Source organism: Elephantulus edwardii, unplaced genomic scaffold, assembly GCF_000299155.1.
Source record: "Elephantulus edwardii isolate Elephantulus edwardi_28Jun2011 unplaced genomic scaffold, EleEdw1.0 scaffold00075, whole genome shotgun sequence".
Lineage (NCBI taxonomy): Eukaryota > Metazoa > Chordata > Mammalia > Macroscelidea > Macroscelididae > Elephantulus > Elephantulus edwardii.
The window spans coordinates 13557693-13574262 of record NW_006399825.1 but is presented as its reverse complement, the minus strand read 5'-3'; the positions used below and the strand labels follow the sequence as shown (position 1 = coordinate 13574262).

At 41.7% G+C, this 16570-nt stretch overlaps 1 protein-coding gene across 1 annotated transcript in view; it reads right to left on the bottom strand.

The window, feature by feature from the left end:
- Nucleotides 1-16570, bottom strand: part of ADAM23 (ADAM metallopeptidase domain 23) — a 225903-nt gene that overhangs the window by 46081 nt on the left and 163252 nt on the right. The window contains exons 15-19 of the mRNA XM_006889120.1: nt 15316-15415; nt 9751-9822; nt 7092-7181; nt 4982-5062; nt 600-650 (exon numbers count right to left, since the gene is read on the bottom strand). Coding sequence (XP_006889182.1) covers nt 600-650; nt 4982-5062; nt 7092-7181; nt 9751-9822; nt 15316-15415 — 394 coding nt within the window. The remainder of the gene's footprint in view (nt 1-599; nt 651-4981; nt 5063-7091; nt 7182-9750; nt 9823-15315; nt 15416-16570) is intronic.

Here is a 16570-nt window from a genome sequence, read left to right as displayed (position 1 = left end):
AGCCCTAAACTCTGCTCTGTCCTGTGCCAATCGCACTGTCTCTGATACACCCATCCCAATTACCCCAGTCACTGAGTCAATGCACCTCATAGAGGGCCTTCCCCTCTTGCGCTGTCCCTCCACCCTACCAAGCATCCAAGGTAGTCATGTGAAATTCTAAATTTTACGGAAAGCAAGAATTTGGAACGTTTTCTTTAATGACATCATTTGCATTTTCTGTAGACATAGTTGGTCTATTACATGACTTTAAAATAAACCCCAAGAAAACATCAAAAAAAATCCTTTTCTAACAGATTCTGTTAGTAGATAAACAGAAATTACTAGAAACTGGTCATAGATCAGTAAACTGTTTAATTCTTCAGTCATTATCTTTTCCTCTTCATTTGGTTTCACCTGGATAATTAATTTACAGTCGGCGAAACATCTCATGGTTAATATTTGGTTTGTTAAGAAGCAGCTCTGAATTAGAATGCTCTGCTATTTTACTATAATGTGAGTTGTAATTTCCCTTTGAAGTTACACTTAGCAAAAAAGAAAAAGAAAATAAATTTCGACACAAATTCTTTTAAAATGACATGTAAAATTCTAGCTCAGCCTACCTGATTTTGATTGCATGCATATCCATCTTGCTTATGAAGATTTGGTGGGCACTGAAAAACAAAATCTTTTAGTAAATGTTTAAATATTAACTATCCTTGAACAATGTCCCTATTTTAAAATATGCAAAAAGTGTAAACATGATGATTGCATTGCCAAGAACATTTTAAAAACGAGTGTTAACTCTTTAAGCAGGGTATCTAAATGAGTTCTATTCTTGCTAAAAAGAAATAACTAGCTTAGGCCCACATGATGGGTATTTTTTGTGTTTCTCTGTTTACCATGAGGTGGTCTGGGGTAAAGAATTAAAATTCACTTGCCCACAGAGTTAAAAATAGAAGAAATTTAAGTGGCCAATAAAAGAAATGAAACAGCTTGTTGGGTAGGAGGGGACACATTTAGGAACTAATTTGCAAGATGGTGTTCAGCACAGTGAAAATGTCAAAGCTGCAATGACACCATGACACCCATCTCTAGTGTCTTTCCTAGACCGAACTTATTGCCAAAGAATCATCAACGCGCCAGCTGTCATCTCAATGTAGATGGTGTATCACTGTTCTCAGCAGACACAAACTTGTTATCAGAACAATTCATAGTAAGAAAGTTATTTCTTTGTATAGGTTTATTTATATTCTAAAAACATACTATTATTTCCCCCAAAGTAACCATGAATAAGTTAAATTGTTTGCTCTGTACACTTTATTTATCACATTTGAGAGCAGAAAAAAAAAGATGAAGTCAATGATTCCTCTACAGTGTTAGAAGGAAATATGAAGGGGTGAGGGGTAACTCCATGGACGTGACAAGTGAAGAAGAAACACAACGTCCATTGAATGCACAAGTCATAATCTTGTTCATAAACGACAGTCCCATCCTTTCCACTCTTCAGACCAAAACTCTGCGGTTAGCCTTGATTACTCTTATATTCTCCACTTTGTCAACAAGTCTTATCAGTTCTATCATCAAAATAAGTTCATGGTCCGACTACTTCATTCATCTCTCCACTGGGAACTAATGCCCTGTCCTGAGCCCACTCCCTTTCACTGGGGTTACTGAAGTAGCCTTCTTACCAATCCCCCTGATTCTTCCCTAGCTCCCTATTGTCTACACAGCCATCACAGGATCCCTCCAGAAACAGCAATCAGATCATGCCACTCCTCTGCTCACAATGCTCAAAGGCTTCCTTCCCATTTTATCTTCTGACTGCAAAGGTCTACACGGTCTGCTTCCTCTCACGTCACCCTACCATCTCTCCAATCTCTCTTCATGTATAACAGCCTCTCCTAGCAACATTTCCAAAGTATGACAGCCAAAGCTTTGCCATCCTTGCTTCTAAGGAGCATCCTGGCTGTACTTTTTTCAAGAAATATCCGTTCCTTTGGCAGTCCTTGGGATATTTAGTACTCGTCTCCAACACAACAGGTCAAAGGCATTAATTATTCTTCTGTCATCTTCATTCACTATCTATTCCCTGAATCAAGCACATCTTAGTCTTCAAATGAACATCACTGCTGTTTAGTATTTCAGAGATTCCTGACAGCCAACTTGCCCAATTCAGTAAGTCTCCTGATCTCCTGACTGTTGGTACCAAGGGTGTTGATTGTGGATCCAACTAAGATGAAACAGTTGGCAATTTCAATCTTGCTTCCATCTATTATAATTTTGCTTATCAGTCCAGTGGAGAGGACTTTTGTCTTCTTGAAGGTGCTATGCAGTCCATACTGATTTAGTCAGTCATGCAGTCAAGTCATAACTGACCCACCATTTACCCTCCAGCTGGCTTTCCAAGGAAACACTCTAAGTTAAAGCCACTGATGCATTCAAATCACCAGAGAAGTGCCACCTTAGGATCAGCAGTGCAACTTGCTACCGACTACGCCAGCAGACCTTCCTAAGCGTAGGCTGTTGTTACATACCATCAAGTCAGAACCGACTCATAGCTGACCCGCCAGTGGATTGTAAGAGGCAGAAAACTGCATGGGAGTAGACTGGTCGTCTGTCTCCCATGGAGCAGCTGGTGGATTCAAATCACCTGTCTTTGGGTTGGTTGTATGACTTCCTATCACTAGGCCATCAGAGTATCTGTGTAGAGTTTTATTTCTCAGATAATCAATAGAAATATAAACATAATTAAATTATTCTACACACATCAAGATGTTTATCACACTCATGACAGAGAGATAATAAAATCAGTAGGATTGTTAAGAAACATTAGCTTACAATAGAACACAACAAGATAAAATGCATTGGTTCTACATCTTTCTAAAAAACAATGGAGTCTCATGCAAGTTTTCATTTACCAAAGCTTTTTATTCAACTTAATGGTGTTTATTCAAATATGTAATTATCAATAAGAAAACCTGGAACTATCATGCCAACTATAAAATCTAGAGTACCCTGTGGTCTCTTTCATCAAATTTTACTCAAAATGCAATCATCATTTCATTAGTCAACTAATATTAATTATTTACTTTCTCTAAAAAAAAGCCACCATGAACAGAAGTGCAAAGGAAATGCTAAGACAAGGGGTACATCAAGGTCTAAAATTAATTTGTGACATATTTCAATTTTGTGACGTTCCATGAAGGAAATGTATGTAGGATTTTTATGAATTAAAACAAAAATAAATCCTTACTGTAAACTGTTATAGTCACATGAAAGAGAGTATCTAATCAGTTTTGTTTTCGTTTAGCTTAGTAAAAATCAGTTGTTGATCATTGGGATGTTAACAAGAGAAGTCACTGCATGTCCTGAATCTTGTGAAGTCTTCTAAATAGAGGTGCATTTCACTCTGCCTGGATTTTATTTTAGTCAGCTTCCAAAAGTCATTTTAGATTTTGGTTTTATGTTGTTCGCTTGAAGGAGGCATCAACAGTGCAACAGCAATCAAATGTGCCTATTTTAAATTGGTTTTTTATCACTAATTTAGATGATATATTTCAGAGCTCAAACAAAAATATTTCCCATGTCTTTCAGCATGATATGACAAAGATTTCTCTAAACTGGATGAACTTTTTTGTTTATTTTGTTATAAATTATGAATTTAAAAATTATTCAGAGGCATCAATAAATGTCTATATGAAAATTAATCCAAAACCTACTGAAGAGGTAAAAGAGGCCAAATCATAATGTTGCCTGTGGGAGCTGCTTCTCAGCGGTGCAGAGGATCTCAGCAGTCTCTTTTTCTCAATGCTGCTGTTGTTGTTGCTGTTGAGCTCTATGGAGTGAGAACCAACTCATGGCTGGTCCTCTAGCAGGTTTTCAGAAGCAATTTAATCTACAGGAGGAGACTGCCCATCTTTCTCCCATGGAGAAGCTGGTAGATTCAAACAGCATGCCTTTGGGATGGCAGGGCAGCTCCTTACCACTAGGCTACCAGAGTTCCCTTAATTGTTGTTGTTGTTGTTGTCACTGTGTACTGGCAAGTCAGAACCAACAGCTGATCCTCCAGTGGGTTTTCAGGGGCAGTTATAGCATGGAAGGACTGGGGATCGTGCATTTTTTCCTATGGAGCAGCTAGCTGGTGGACTCGAACCTCATGGAAGCTCCTGCTAATAAGCCATCAGAGTGCTGTTGTCATTGTTAAGTACTGTTGAGTCAGAAACACCCCATAGCTGAGCCTCCAGTGGGTTTTCAGAGGCAGTAATTTGCCTGGGAAAAGACTGTCCATCGATCTCCTGTGGTGAAGCTGAGCAGCTGGTGGATTTGAACTGTACGCCTTCTTGACTGCAGCACAGCTTCTTAGCACCACTGTCTCTTAAGGAGTATTTGGAGGAGATGTTTAGCACTCCTTACCCCAATTACCCAGGTCAAGTTCAGTCTAAGCATGTAAATAAATTGTGAACAAAAGTGTGTGCAATCTTAATATGCTAGGAAAAATTTATACTAATGAAATAAAGAGAACAAAGTGAAAGGGTAATTTGAAAATAGAAGTGTATATTTTTTAAAAACCCCACAAGGCTCCTGAAATAAGAAGCATAGTAAAGGGTAGAAATAATCAAAGGACAAAAGCAAATCAAGAATGAAAAACAGAAGGAACCAAAGCCTGTACTAATATATACTGAAAGCTTTAAAAGGTGTATTTTTATCGTAGGAGTATGCAATGAGGGTTGTAGAGTGGATTATATTTGGGGCTAGGGGGTGGGGTTTGGGGAGGTGCGGTGGGGGGATTGTGTACCAATGAGGGAGTTTTTCTTTTGCTTTTCAGGGAGAAGGGGGGGGGAGGGGGGAGGGGTTTGTGCGGGGAGAAGGGTGCAACAAAGAATGAATGGAATCCCAAAATCTCTGTAGATGTTCATTGAAATGAAAAATAAACAACCTAAATAAAAAAAAAAAAGGTGTATTTACAAGGAAAATGCATCAGCTGACACTCGGCTTGCCATACCTGGCCGGAATCTCCAGTACAATATTCAGTGATGTCGCACCCATTCACAGCATCCCGGCATTCATACCCACGTGGCTGAAACTGCAAGTTCAAAGTCATCAGTTAGAGGCAGGTGTTGACATTCCAAGAGGTTTGCACGTTTATTTTCACCAGTAAGCTTCATAGTCCCTCATCACCACCACCAAACTCTTTTCATGAATTATCAAGACAGTTGCAGAATATAAACAAGCCCAGATGTCAGCCTCTGTACTAAACATGATGCATCAATCAAGGCATTAAATGTTCAGAATTCAAAATTCACAATCTCAAATTTTAAAAAAAATTACTGACAATTGTGGATAGAAAGATTGGTTCAGTTTAAGACAAAATAACAGGACATCAAAATGTAAATCTCTCTAAAGGTTGATGTATATATCTAACTTTAACAGTTTATCTATCAGCTTGGACAGTAATTCTGCCTTTGCTGAATATGGAAAATAAAATTTGAATGAATTTTTATAATAAACTGAGTGGAATTTTTGTCTGGGTAGAGAATACATAAACAATTAAAGGGACCACGCAAGCCATTTGATCATCTGGTGGGATACAAAAAGGCAAGTAAGTATAAGCTAAGTTCTTTTAGAATGTCCTCTATCATCTTTTATTATTGAAGAAAACCATGAACTCATGCCGTGTTACAGTTACAAGAAATACTAGATGTTTAATAGATGAGAAATGTTGTGTTAATGTTACGTGCCGTCGAGTCAGAACTGACTCATAGCAGTCCCTCTAGCGGGTTTTGGTTTTCAGAGGCCCTAAATATTATGGAAGGAAACTTCACCTTTCTCCTTCTGAGAAGTTGGTGTATTCATTCTAACTACTTCCTTTGTGTTAGCAGCACATCTCCTTACCCTCTAGGCCATCAGAATTCAAAGATAAGAAAAGAAAGGCTTCAAAGGACAACTTTTTAAAATAAGGGCAACTGCTAAGACCATTATTGTAAAAATAGAAGGATAACTAGTAAAACGTGTGGGAACTCAAGGGGGGGTGGGGAGGGAGCAGAGGGGTGAGGATATGTAGGGGTGAAACCACAGGGCTGCAGTTATGTGTGGGGGAAGGATCTGGGTGAAAAGACAAGGCAATGATGGGCATGGTCCAATGGTGATTAATTTTATAAAATATAATGCATGAGAATAATTGTATTAAACACAATGTGAATGAAGAATACTGTGAAACAATGTATAAAAACTTTGTAATCAAATCAATTTGAAAAAAAAACAAACAAATTAACTGGAGACCTCAGTAGATGGGAGTAATTTTTACATATAATATGTAACCACTTAGGTCTGTGAATTTGTTATTGAGGATTGCTGTCCAATCAGTTTGGACTCATGACACTCCCACATATTAGCAAGGAGAATTGCTCCATAGTATTTCTTAACTGTAATCTTAACAGAAACAGAGTGCCAGGCCTTTTTACCTGTGTTGTTGCTGGGTGGATTCAAACTGACACCCTTCAAGCCTGACTTGAAGGCTTCAAGTAGGGGGCAAAAATGTCTGTTCTATCTTGGATTGGAAATTGTATATGTGCACATATAAACAGAGCTATGTATCACTTGTTTATTTAGCACTCCTGCCTTTATGGGGAATTTAAAAAGCCAAAAATGAAAGAAAACATAAATGCTTGGTTTTATGCTCAAAGAACCCTAATGGCATTGAGCTTTTTATGCTCAGAATCCAAAACACTAGGGCGATGTCTTAAAAAGTACTTTAAAAAACATCGTATTATAAAAAAGACCACAGGAGTCATCACCCCTCTCTCTACTCAACACATTTTTGTCAGTAGAACATCTCTCAATGCTTATTTAATAAGTGGTATGAATATATTTTCTCAAGAAGCCCTTGGAGGATGGGGATCTAGATAGGATAATCGATAGGAAATAAGAGTGAAGGTAAATGTTGTGACTCGCAGAATTGGAGCGACCTTACTGACTGCAGAGAATTGCCAGGCCGACAACACACTGTCAACCCACAAGTCTGTGGAACAGTACACAGTGGCTTCCACGCTGAGACACTTGGCTAAAAAGAGCATGAACAAGAGGATGATGAAAGAAACAGTCACGGAACTCACAAGACAGGACGTGTTGTTGCAGCAGGGCCCATCGCTGCAGTGCGCCCCATTGGACAGGGAGCATTTCTTACAGCACAGTCCGTAGCATTCCTGGAAGACACAGTTCACACGAATCAGCACGGACTCTTCCCTGATGTCCAGAGTCACCCTTCTCTCCACAAATGATTTACACGCCATTCCACCAAGACAACGTATCCAACAGTAAGTAAATATCGTAGGAGATGATCACTTAAATGATGATAATTTTTATGCCATATTTTTTATCAAATGTGATCATCTAAGGAAGGACTTTACTGCCAAAGGTTAAGTTTCTTAGAAGATATTCTGCCCTTGGCAACAGTCCTACTGTATACTCACTTACGATTAAAGTTCCAAAGGAGAGGTTATTATGCAAAATTCAGAGGAAAGCAAACACAGAAGATGACCACATCACCTCACTCACCCCCTCACCTGTGCTGTACTGAGGACACCTGCCACCACCACCTTTCTCTCTTCCACATCCCATCCGAAGTGCTCAGTTGGTGTCCACTGCCTTCCTTAGGGCAGGGCAGGGAAGCCCAGTTTTCAAGAGCTACAGTGGGTCAAATACCACCTCCTTCCCATTCCTAGGGGTCCCCTCCTCTTCTCCTCTCACTGTATTTTCAGGATGTGTGGCTCTGCTCATTCCTTTACCAATTCAGAAATGTGCTTTGTGGTTTGGTGTGAGGCAAGGCGTTCCCTGTCTGTAGGCTACTGTTGTTGCTGTTAGGTGCCACTAAGACAAGTATGTCTCATAGCGTGAATCCTGTCCTGTCCTGGGCCATTCTCATCATCTCTGACACACGTTGAGCCCATTGCTGTGTCCCTAGTGTCAACCCACTTTGTTGGGTGTCTTCCTCCCCTTTGCTGACCCTCCATCCTTGCAAGTATGAAGTCCCTTTTCAAGGGATAGACTCACCTAGCATGTTATTGTTGTTATGTGCTGTCAAGTCGCCTGCAACCCTATACACAATAGCTCTGAACCCTGTCCTGTCCTGAGCCAATCTCAGCTAAATACCGCAGAGGGATGTGCATTGCCTACTGAGTGCTCCTGCTCGGCTTGCCCCTTGTTCAAACTTCTCTGAGTTCTCATTGTGCAGCCCTGACCCCACTTCTCCCACAGCTCCATGAGAATGTACAACTCAGGGCTTCTTCAGAGGCTGTGATGGCCAGATCTAGACTTTAAGCTGTGGCTATCACTGGTCTTCATTCATGCAGCCTGCTCCACCTGACCTGTGCCCAGCTGAGAGGAAATACCAAGGAAACGTAAGGGGCTGCACAGTTACTGTCAGATAACGTGATGTTTCACAGGCCCCAGCCTCCCAAATGCCTTGTTTCAGGACACCTTCTGACCAAGAACTGGCCTGTTCCTGCTGCCCTTGGGCCTAACAGAACCCTGGGTCCACTTTCTCCTCAGCGTCCCTGCTGATCCCACTCTCAGTACTCACTCTACTCCATCTGCATCCCAGCAGCTTGGGGAGACTGTGCCCTCTCTCACCTTCTAGACGGTGAAATACTATGCATTCGAGCTTCCTTTCTAGGTACACACAAGGTCCACTGCTTAGGGACCCTGTCAGAGACTTCAGAGTTCACTGCTGTTCAGGTGTGCACAGTTAATGTGCAAACCAGATATTTTACTGTTGTTGTAATGTGAAATGTCAGGGGAAATAAATGGCCAATAAGTTAGGAATAGGTCTACAATATTCTTACTAACCAATTTAGTTTCATAGAGAAAAATAATACACAGCATGGCAAGAATGTTTCATTATTTGGTGAAACCTGTCTGAGAGGACTATGAACTATAACAATTTTAAGAGGACTATGGATTGAAGACTGATAACAGCCTCAGTTTGCTTGGCTCCATAGTCAACACTCTTGGCACCAGCAGCCAGGAAATTAAAAGACAAATAGCATTGGGAAAGTCTGCTGTCAGAGTCCTCTCCAAAGTACTGAAGAGCAACAATGTCATTCTGGAGACTAAGGTGTGCCTGATACAGGCCATAGTCTTTGCAATTACTTGCTATGCATAGGAAAGCTAGACAGTGACTAGGGATGATGGGAGGAGAATTGATGCCTTTGAGCTGTGTGGTTTTGAATATACCACTGACTGTTAGGAGAACAAACAAGTTCATCCTGGAGAGGGTGAAGTCAGGCTGCTCCTTGGAGGCAAGGACTCTGAAGCTCCGTCTGACATACTTTGGACATGTTGCAAGGCTGGATCAGTCCTTGGAGAGGGACCATCATGCTTGGGAGGGTGGAGGGACAGTGCAGGAGAGGAAGACCCTCAATGAGATGGATTGATTCAGTGACTAGGGTAATGGGGATAGGTGTGTCAGAGACAATAAGATTGGCAAGGGATAGAGCAGAGTTTAGGGCTACTGTACATAGGGTCACTATGAGTTTCAGGTGACTTGATGGCACATAACAACAACATGAATAGAAGGATTTATTCCATTATCTCAGATAGAGCCCTAATGACATGACTAATTCTAACATTTTGAACTGGAATTAAGAAAAGATGGGAGGGATCAGAAGTTCTGTAAGACTACAATATATAATGGCATGGGAACTCTCCCCAGTGCTAATCCATGTGTGTTCTGGGCAAGAACTGTGCTGAAAGCAAGAGGTCTTCTATACCTACCACATGGAAACCACAATCACATTCCTCCCCAGGTTCTACGTAGCCATTTCCACACTCAGTTGGCTCAAACAGCTGGAACAGAGGAGGAAGAGGAAGAAGAAAACCATTTTTATTTTTCAGAAAAAAAAATCAATACACCACCCAGGCCACAGACATGGTCCTAAATCAGCCACTAAATGATCATCTTCTATGATCTATCGTCACAGCATCTTGGAAATGATATCTGTTTGGGGAATGCTGTTCATTTATTAATAGCATTTCCAGAAAAAGGTCTAAAACATACTTAAAATGGGGTAATATCTCTAGGGAAATTCTCTGGTCAGAGAGCCCAGGGACTACCTCTCTGGCATTAGGGCTATTTTTTTTCAATGTGGATAAGCTGTCAAGAGAAATAGATCATTTTTCATATTTGCTAATGGAGTTAAATGCATTGCTAATAAGACTCACAGGCATCTAATTTACTGGCTTGTCTCAAAGCAGCTGAGGAAGATGCAAAAATTACCAAAACGAAAAACATGCCTTTAGCTACCGTCAAGTGTGATATACAGAATCAAGTAAAAGTAAATAAACTTAGGTGTGATGACTCAAGTCCAAATTCTCGGTGAATGCACACTGTCTGAAGTACGGTAAATAAATGTGTAGAGAGATGCTTAGGTATTTAAAAAAGCCTCAACCATTCACAAAGAATGGAAGGGTCAAATTTCTAGAACAAGCCATCAGAGTAATGCTACAAGCTTTCTCGCCATGTAAACAGTATTATAGATCAATAGCTGAGGCAGTTGATTGTCTATGTAAAACACTCCGATTTGTCATCATCTAGTCAACCCGTTAGCCTAGTGCTAAGAAGCTGCACTGCAATTCCAAACACTCTCAGCTTGAATCCACCAGCTGCTCCATGAGAGAATGAACAATTTTCTCTTGTGGGATTTACTGCCTCTGAAGACCCACTGGAGGGTCAGCAATGGGTGAGTTCTGACTCACTGGCACAAAACAATAGTCAACCAGTAAGCAACTCAGATAGTTTAGTGGTGAGGAACTGTGCTTCCAACCCAAGGCCTGTGGTTCAAATCCACTAGCTGCTCCACAGAAGATAGATGGGCAATCTCCTCCCATGTGATTTCTTGCCCCTGAAAACCCATTGGAGGGTCTGCTATGGATGGGTTCTGATAACAATGGTATACAACAACAATAGCTGCCAACCAGTATACCTAAAAGAAGGCTGGGACTGCACATCTCAACCAAGCTACAAACATGAGAAGGAAAAAGAGATTCCTTCCCCAGCAGCAGTGCACACCCCAAGGCAGATCTGCAGACCACCATGTCTTCCCAAGAAAGGCCTCATTCTCCTACTTTGGAGGAAGGAAAAAATTCATAGGAAGCAAATAAGATTTCCAGACTGGCTGGATGGAATCTTCAAGAGAGCGTGAGAAGTTACTAAGCCAACAGTCCAAACGTCTGTGGTATTATAATCAGCAGACACAAAACGGCAAAGAAACGACAGATTGGCAGGAGACTAGCACTTTCTCTCAGGCCTGTGAGGTAGCCAGTGCTAAGCTGCACTCTTAGGCCAGCTTTTCCTCCTTCCATTGTGAGATGATCACTGTCACAGTCTAGATGAAGAACAAAGCCCTTGGGAAGGTTGCCGAAGTGTAGAAAATGTGAGGATAAGGTATATGTTCTTGTCATGTACCACTGAACTGGAACTCACAGCTGACCCTCCAGCAGGTTTTCAGCGGCTGTAACTCATACAGGAGACTGCCTACTCTGGAGCAGCTGGTGGATTAGAATCATGTGCCTGTGGGCTGGCATCATGACTCCTTACCCACTAGGTCACCAGAGCTCTATATAATATATACATACGCCTACAAATATAACACATTCTCAGATATAGACATTGACTCTGCCACTGGAATGCATAGGTTTTTAAACAGCTCTAATACGGAGTTTATGGCATAGTAAGTGTGGCATAGTATGGTACATGGAGGGTTGCAAACTGAAAGGAGAGTGGCTCAAATCCGCCAGTTGCTCTTCAGAGAAAAGACAGGCAACAACCTTCTCCAATGACATTTTTTTGGTCTTGGAAACCCAGTGGAAGGTCGCCTTGAATTGGAATCAACTCAATGGCAGTGAGTCTGGAATTGGGGTTTAATATGTAACTTAATCAGAAAAGTAATTCCATTTTATGAATTTTTATTATCGGAGATGTAGAGCTATTTTTTATTTCGTTTCCAAATTATGGGAATAATTGTCTTCCTACTCACTGGCAATCTCAGAAATCTTATTCCAAACGACTCAGTGTATTTCCTGGGGCACAATGCTGGTAAGTAGCTGGTGGGCTGCACGGCAGGGTAAGATCACCACGGCCACCACAATTCAAAAGTGCTAGCGGCCCACATTAGCTCCTTAGTATTTACTGCACCCATTTCAAACACCACGAAACTTTCAGGTTTCTGCTGCATTGAGGCCAATGTCGTGAAAATGCAGGCCTTCTGGTTTAACGATGCAAGGTCACATTAAAACGCCTGCTGCTTTTTCTACAGCTTTAGTGAGAGTTTACACAGATGTCAGGCCTCACTCTACCATCTCCTGACTAAAGTAGTAGCACTTAATTACGGGGGTGGAGAGAATTATTCTGTCAGTTAGCCACATGTGTAACTGAGTTTTTAAAATGCTAATTGCACATAATGTCACTGCTTTCTCAATTTGCAAAGACTATCAACTATTTGTGAGGCCATGAACTGTATTTGACTTACAAAGTCATGTTTTTAAGAGGAAACATGATAATTGCATATGAAATGTTGGAATTTCTATACTATCCTGCCTTTCTGTCTTGTCTTGTCAGAACAAGAAGTTCTGGTGACACAGTTTGTAGGGAGGGTCAGCTATGAGTTGATTCTCACCCAAAGGCAATAAGCCATTAATATTTCTATGATAAATTATTGATACTTCAATTATATACTTGTAATTTTTCAAACTATGAGAGATAAATTAACACTTTCAAGTTTAGAAGTTTTACTGGCCAACGTGTTTTCTGCAAACTTATCAAAAAGAATTCCAATTTTCAGAAAATTTTGAGTTGTAGACATTGTAGGACTAGGTACACTAAGCTTGCTGAAATGCCAAGGAAACTCTGCTGTCAAGTCAGTTTCAACACAGAGAGACCCTCTGCTGGGTTTCTGAAGTAAACCTTAACAGGAGGAGATTTCCCTGGAGCCAATGGTGGGTTTGAACTATGACAAAGGAGCAGCATTTAGGTAACATGCCATGGAAAGCAACCACATAACGCAGACATGCGTAGATGGCATCTGAAAACACTGCCAGTCAGTTCTCAAGTGGCTGGTATCAACTATGGTTCCTTCCTGTGAGAAAAGGCACATTTAAACACTAAAAACCCATGAAAGTATTGGTTAGAGTGTGTGAAAGAACATTACGGAAAAATGGAAGCAAGCTAAGGTTGTTGTTATGTGCCGTCGAGTCGTTTCCGACTCATAGCGACCCTATGCACAACAGCCCTAAACCCTGCACTGTCCTGTGCCAACCGCACCGCCTCTGACACACCCATCCCGATTACCCCAGTCACCGAATCAATCCATCTCATAGAGGGTCTTCCCCTCCTGCGCTGTCCCTCCACCCTCCCAAGCATGATGTCCCTCTCCAAGGACCCGTCCCTCCTGGCAACATGTCCAAAGTACGTCAGACAAAGCCCCAGAATCCTTGCCTCCAAGGAGTAGCTTGGTTTAATCCTCTCCAAGATGAATCTGTTTGTTTTCCTGGCAGTCCATGGTACATTCAGTGCCCTTCTCCAGCACCACAGCTCAAAAGCATCCACTCTCCTTCTGTCCTTCCTAGTCATTGTCCAACTCTCTGATGCATAACAAGCAATTGCAAATACCATGGCCTGTATCAGGCGCACCTTAGTCTCCAGAGAGACACTGTTGCTCCTGAGTACCTTTGAGAGGTCCCTAACAGCAGACTTTCCCATCACTATATGCTTTTTGATTTCCTGACTGCTGGTACCAAGAGTGTTGACTGTGGAGCCGAGCAAACTGAAGCTGTGAACACTCTCAATCTCTTTGTCATCCATCCTGACGCTGCTAATTGGTCCAGTGGCGAGAATCTTTGTCTTCTTGACATTGAGCCTTAGTCCATACTGAAGGCTGCAGTCCTTGACCCTTCTCAGCAAGTGCATGAGGTCCTCCTCAGTTTCAGCAAGCAGGGTTGTGTCATCTGCATAACGGAGATTGTTAATAGATCTTCCACCAATCCTGATGCCACAATTCTCCTCATAGAGCCCAGCCTCTCGGATAATCTGCTCTGCATACATGTTGAAAAGGTATGGAGACAGGATGCATCCCTGGCGTACACCTTTCCCAATTTTGAACCATGCAGTGTTGCCCTGCTCTGTTCTGACTACTGCCTCTTGATCCAAGTACAGGTTTCTCATTAGCACAATTAAATGTTCTGGGATTCCCATTCTTCTCAGAGTCAGCCACAGTTTGTTATGATCCACACAGTCAAATGCCTTTGCATAATCAATGAAACACAGATAGACATTCTTCTGGTATTCTCTGCTTTCAGCCAAGATCCATCTAACATCAGCAACAATATCCCTAGTACCACGACCCCTTCTAAACCCAGCCTGGACTTCCGGTAGTTCTCTGCTGATGTGCTGTTCCAATCGTTTTTGGATGATCTTCAGTAGAATCTTGCTTGCATGTGAAATCAATGACACTGTTCTGTAGTTTCCACACTCAGTTGGGTCACCTTTCTTTGGAATGGGAACAAATATAGATCTCTTCCAGTCAGTTGGCCAAGTGGTTGTTCTCCAGATTTCTCACTATCCTATAGTGACCTAAGATTTCAGTGTGTGAAATTTTTAAAATCTATCGCTATGAGTCGCAAGCGACTCGACAGCACATAACAACAACAACAACATTTTAATTAGACATTTATTTGGATGAGGAGAGATGTGAGGCATAAGGTTTAAAAGAGGAAAAAAATAAGAAATAACTTTTTAAAAAAACTTTAAACTCATTGCTGTCAGGTCAGAACCAACTCAGCGCTTACCCACCATTAGGCTTCTGAGGCTGTAAATCACACTGGTAGGCCTCTGGTGCATTCAAAACACCGGAGCAGAGCAGCTTTTAAAAGGGTCAGCAGCACAGCTACCTGGAGTGACTCCCTGGACTACTTCAGGGGTTTGGCCAGCACTGAAAAAAATCATAGGTTCCTAACATTCTCACTGTGGTTTGCTATTCTTCCAAACTTGATTTATTCCGCAAAACGAAAAGTCTTTTATAGATAAATATTAATCTGACTAGCCTGGAACCTGATTTTTAAGATACTTCAAATCTCTCATAATCACGGAGCTGGAGCTGACTGCCTGCCAACCCTTGAGTGGGTTTCGGATGTGGTTAACTGAGCATAAGGAGGTTTTCTGCCTCTGGTGGATTCAAACTATCCAAGAGACGCTGCCTTTCAGTTAGAACACAACCCCCAAAGGCCTCAGAAAGCAGAGCCCCTGAGCACCGTCTACTGCAGAACACTGGAGAAGCAAGTACTAACCTTGGTTGGTCTGTTGAACAGACAGGCTCCCCCACCTCTCTGCAGAAAGTCTCTATACTCCAAAATGCTGCACTTTGAGAACTTGCGGGAATGGGACACCCTGAGGAAGGAAATGGTGGAAACCACTTAGCAGAGGCAGTCATCAGGAAAGACAATCAAAACCTGTGGACTAGGACCAAATGTTCACTCTCCACTCAGGTGAATCTATACACATTACTATCAAGCACTTAGGTTCAAGCTGCCAAAGTATTATGTGTGGAAGAACTGTGTAAAACTGTTGTTGTTGTTGTTATGTTCCATCGAGTCACTTGTGACTCATCGCGACCCAATGTACAAGAGCTCTAAATGCTGTTCTATCCTGTGCCAACCTAGCCATCTCAAACGCACTCATTCCCACCGAAAACTAGAAATACAAATACTCCAGCGGCTCTGTGGAAGGACGGGCAGATCCCTCCCACGCATTACAGTGCCTGTGAAAAAACATCGAAGGGTCGGCTCTGGCTGGGTTCTAACTCGACAAGAAACAGCAATAACAGTAGTAAGGAGCTGCGCTGCCAACCAAAAGGCACACGATTCAAATCCACCAGCTGTTTTGTGGGAGAAAGATGGGCACTCTCCTCTTGTGCAATTTACAGCCTCAGAAAACCCGCTGGAGGATCAGCTCTGAGTCAGTTCTAAATCGTCAGCACACAACAACATGTACGTGAGAAAACGTAGGCTAACTTGAATTAGTTTCATTGGTAACACTGGCTAGCTGATTGGTAATTATCTCACAAACTCATTCCGAAACTGGGAATGAGGAAGAGCAGATGTATCTCATCATCACAAATGATGTTATAGAAGTCTTCAAAAAAGTGTGCTCAAGCTGCAATCATACCACACTGTGATACACAGTTAAGGGAAGGCTAGCAGTTCTAAGTTTAAACGGCAGTTTCTGGAAACACATTCTGAAATGGCAACGGTAATGGCCATTTCCCTCTCCTTGTAAAAACCGTGTACTAACATTTCTCCTCAACCCTCAAGTTGAGGGCCTGTGAGAGTTGGTAGAATAATGAGTATAATAATAAGTATAACTCTACACAAGTTGTTTAGGACTTTTGGCTCTGGAGTTTGAAAGGATAGGAGCAAGACCAAGAACATTATAGAGGGGTATGTAGATGTGTCGGGTGGGCGGGGACAAAGGATGCAGGAGAGGCATCCAAAGACACTACTCCAATTTCTTTTTTTTCATATTTTATTCTTTTAAATAATTTTA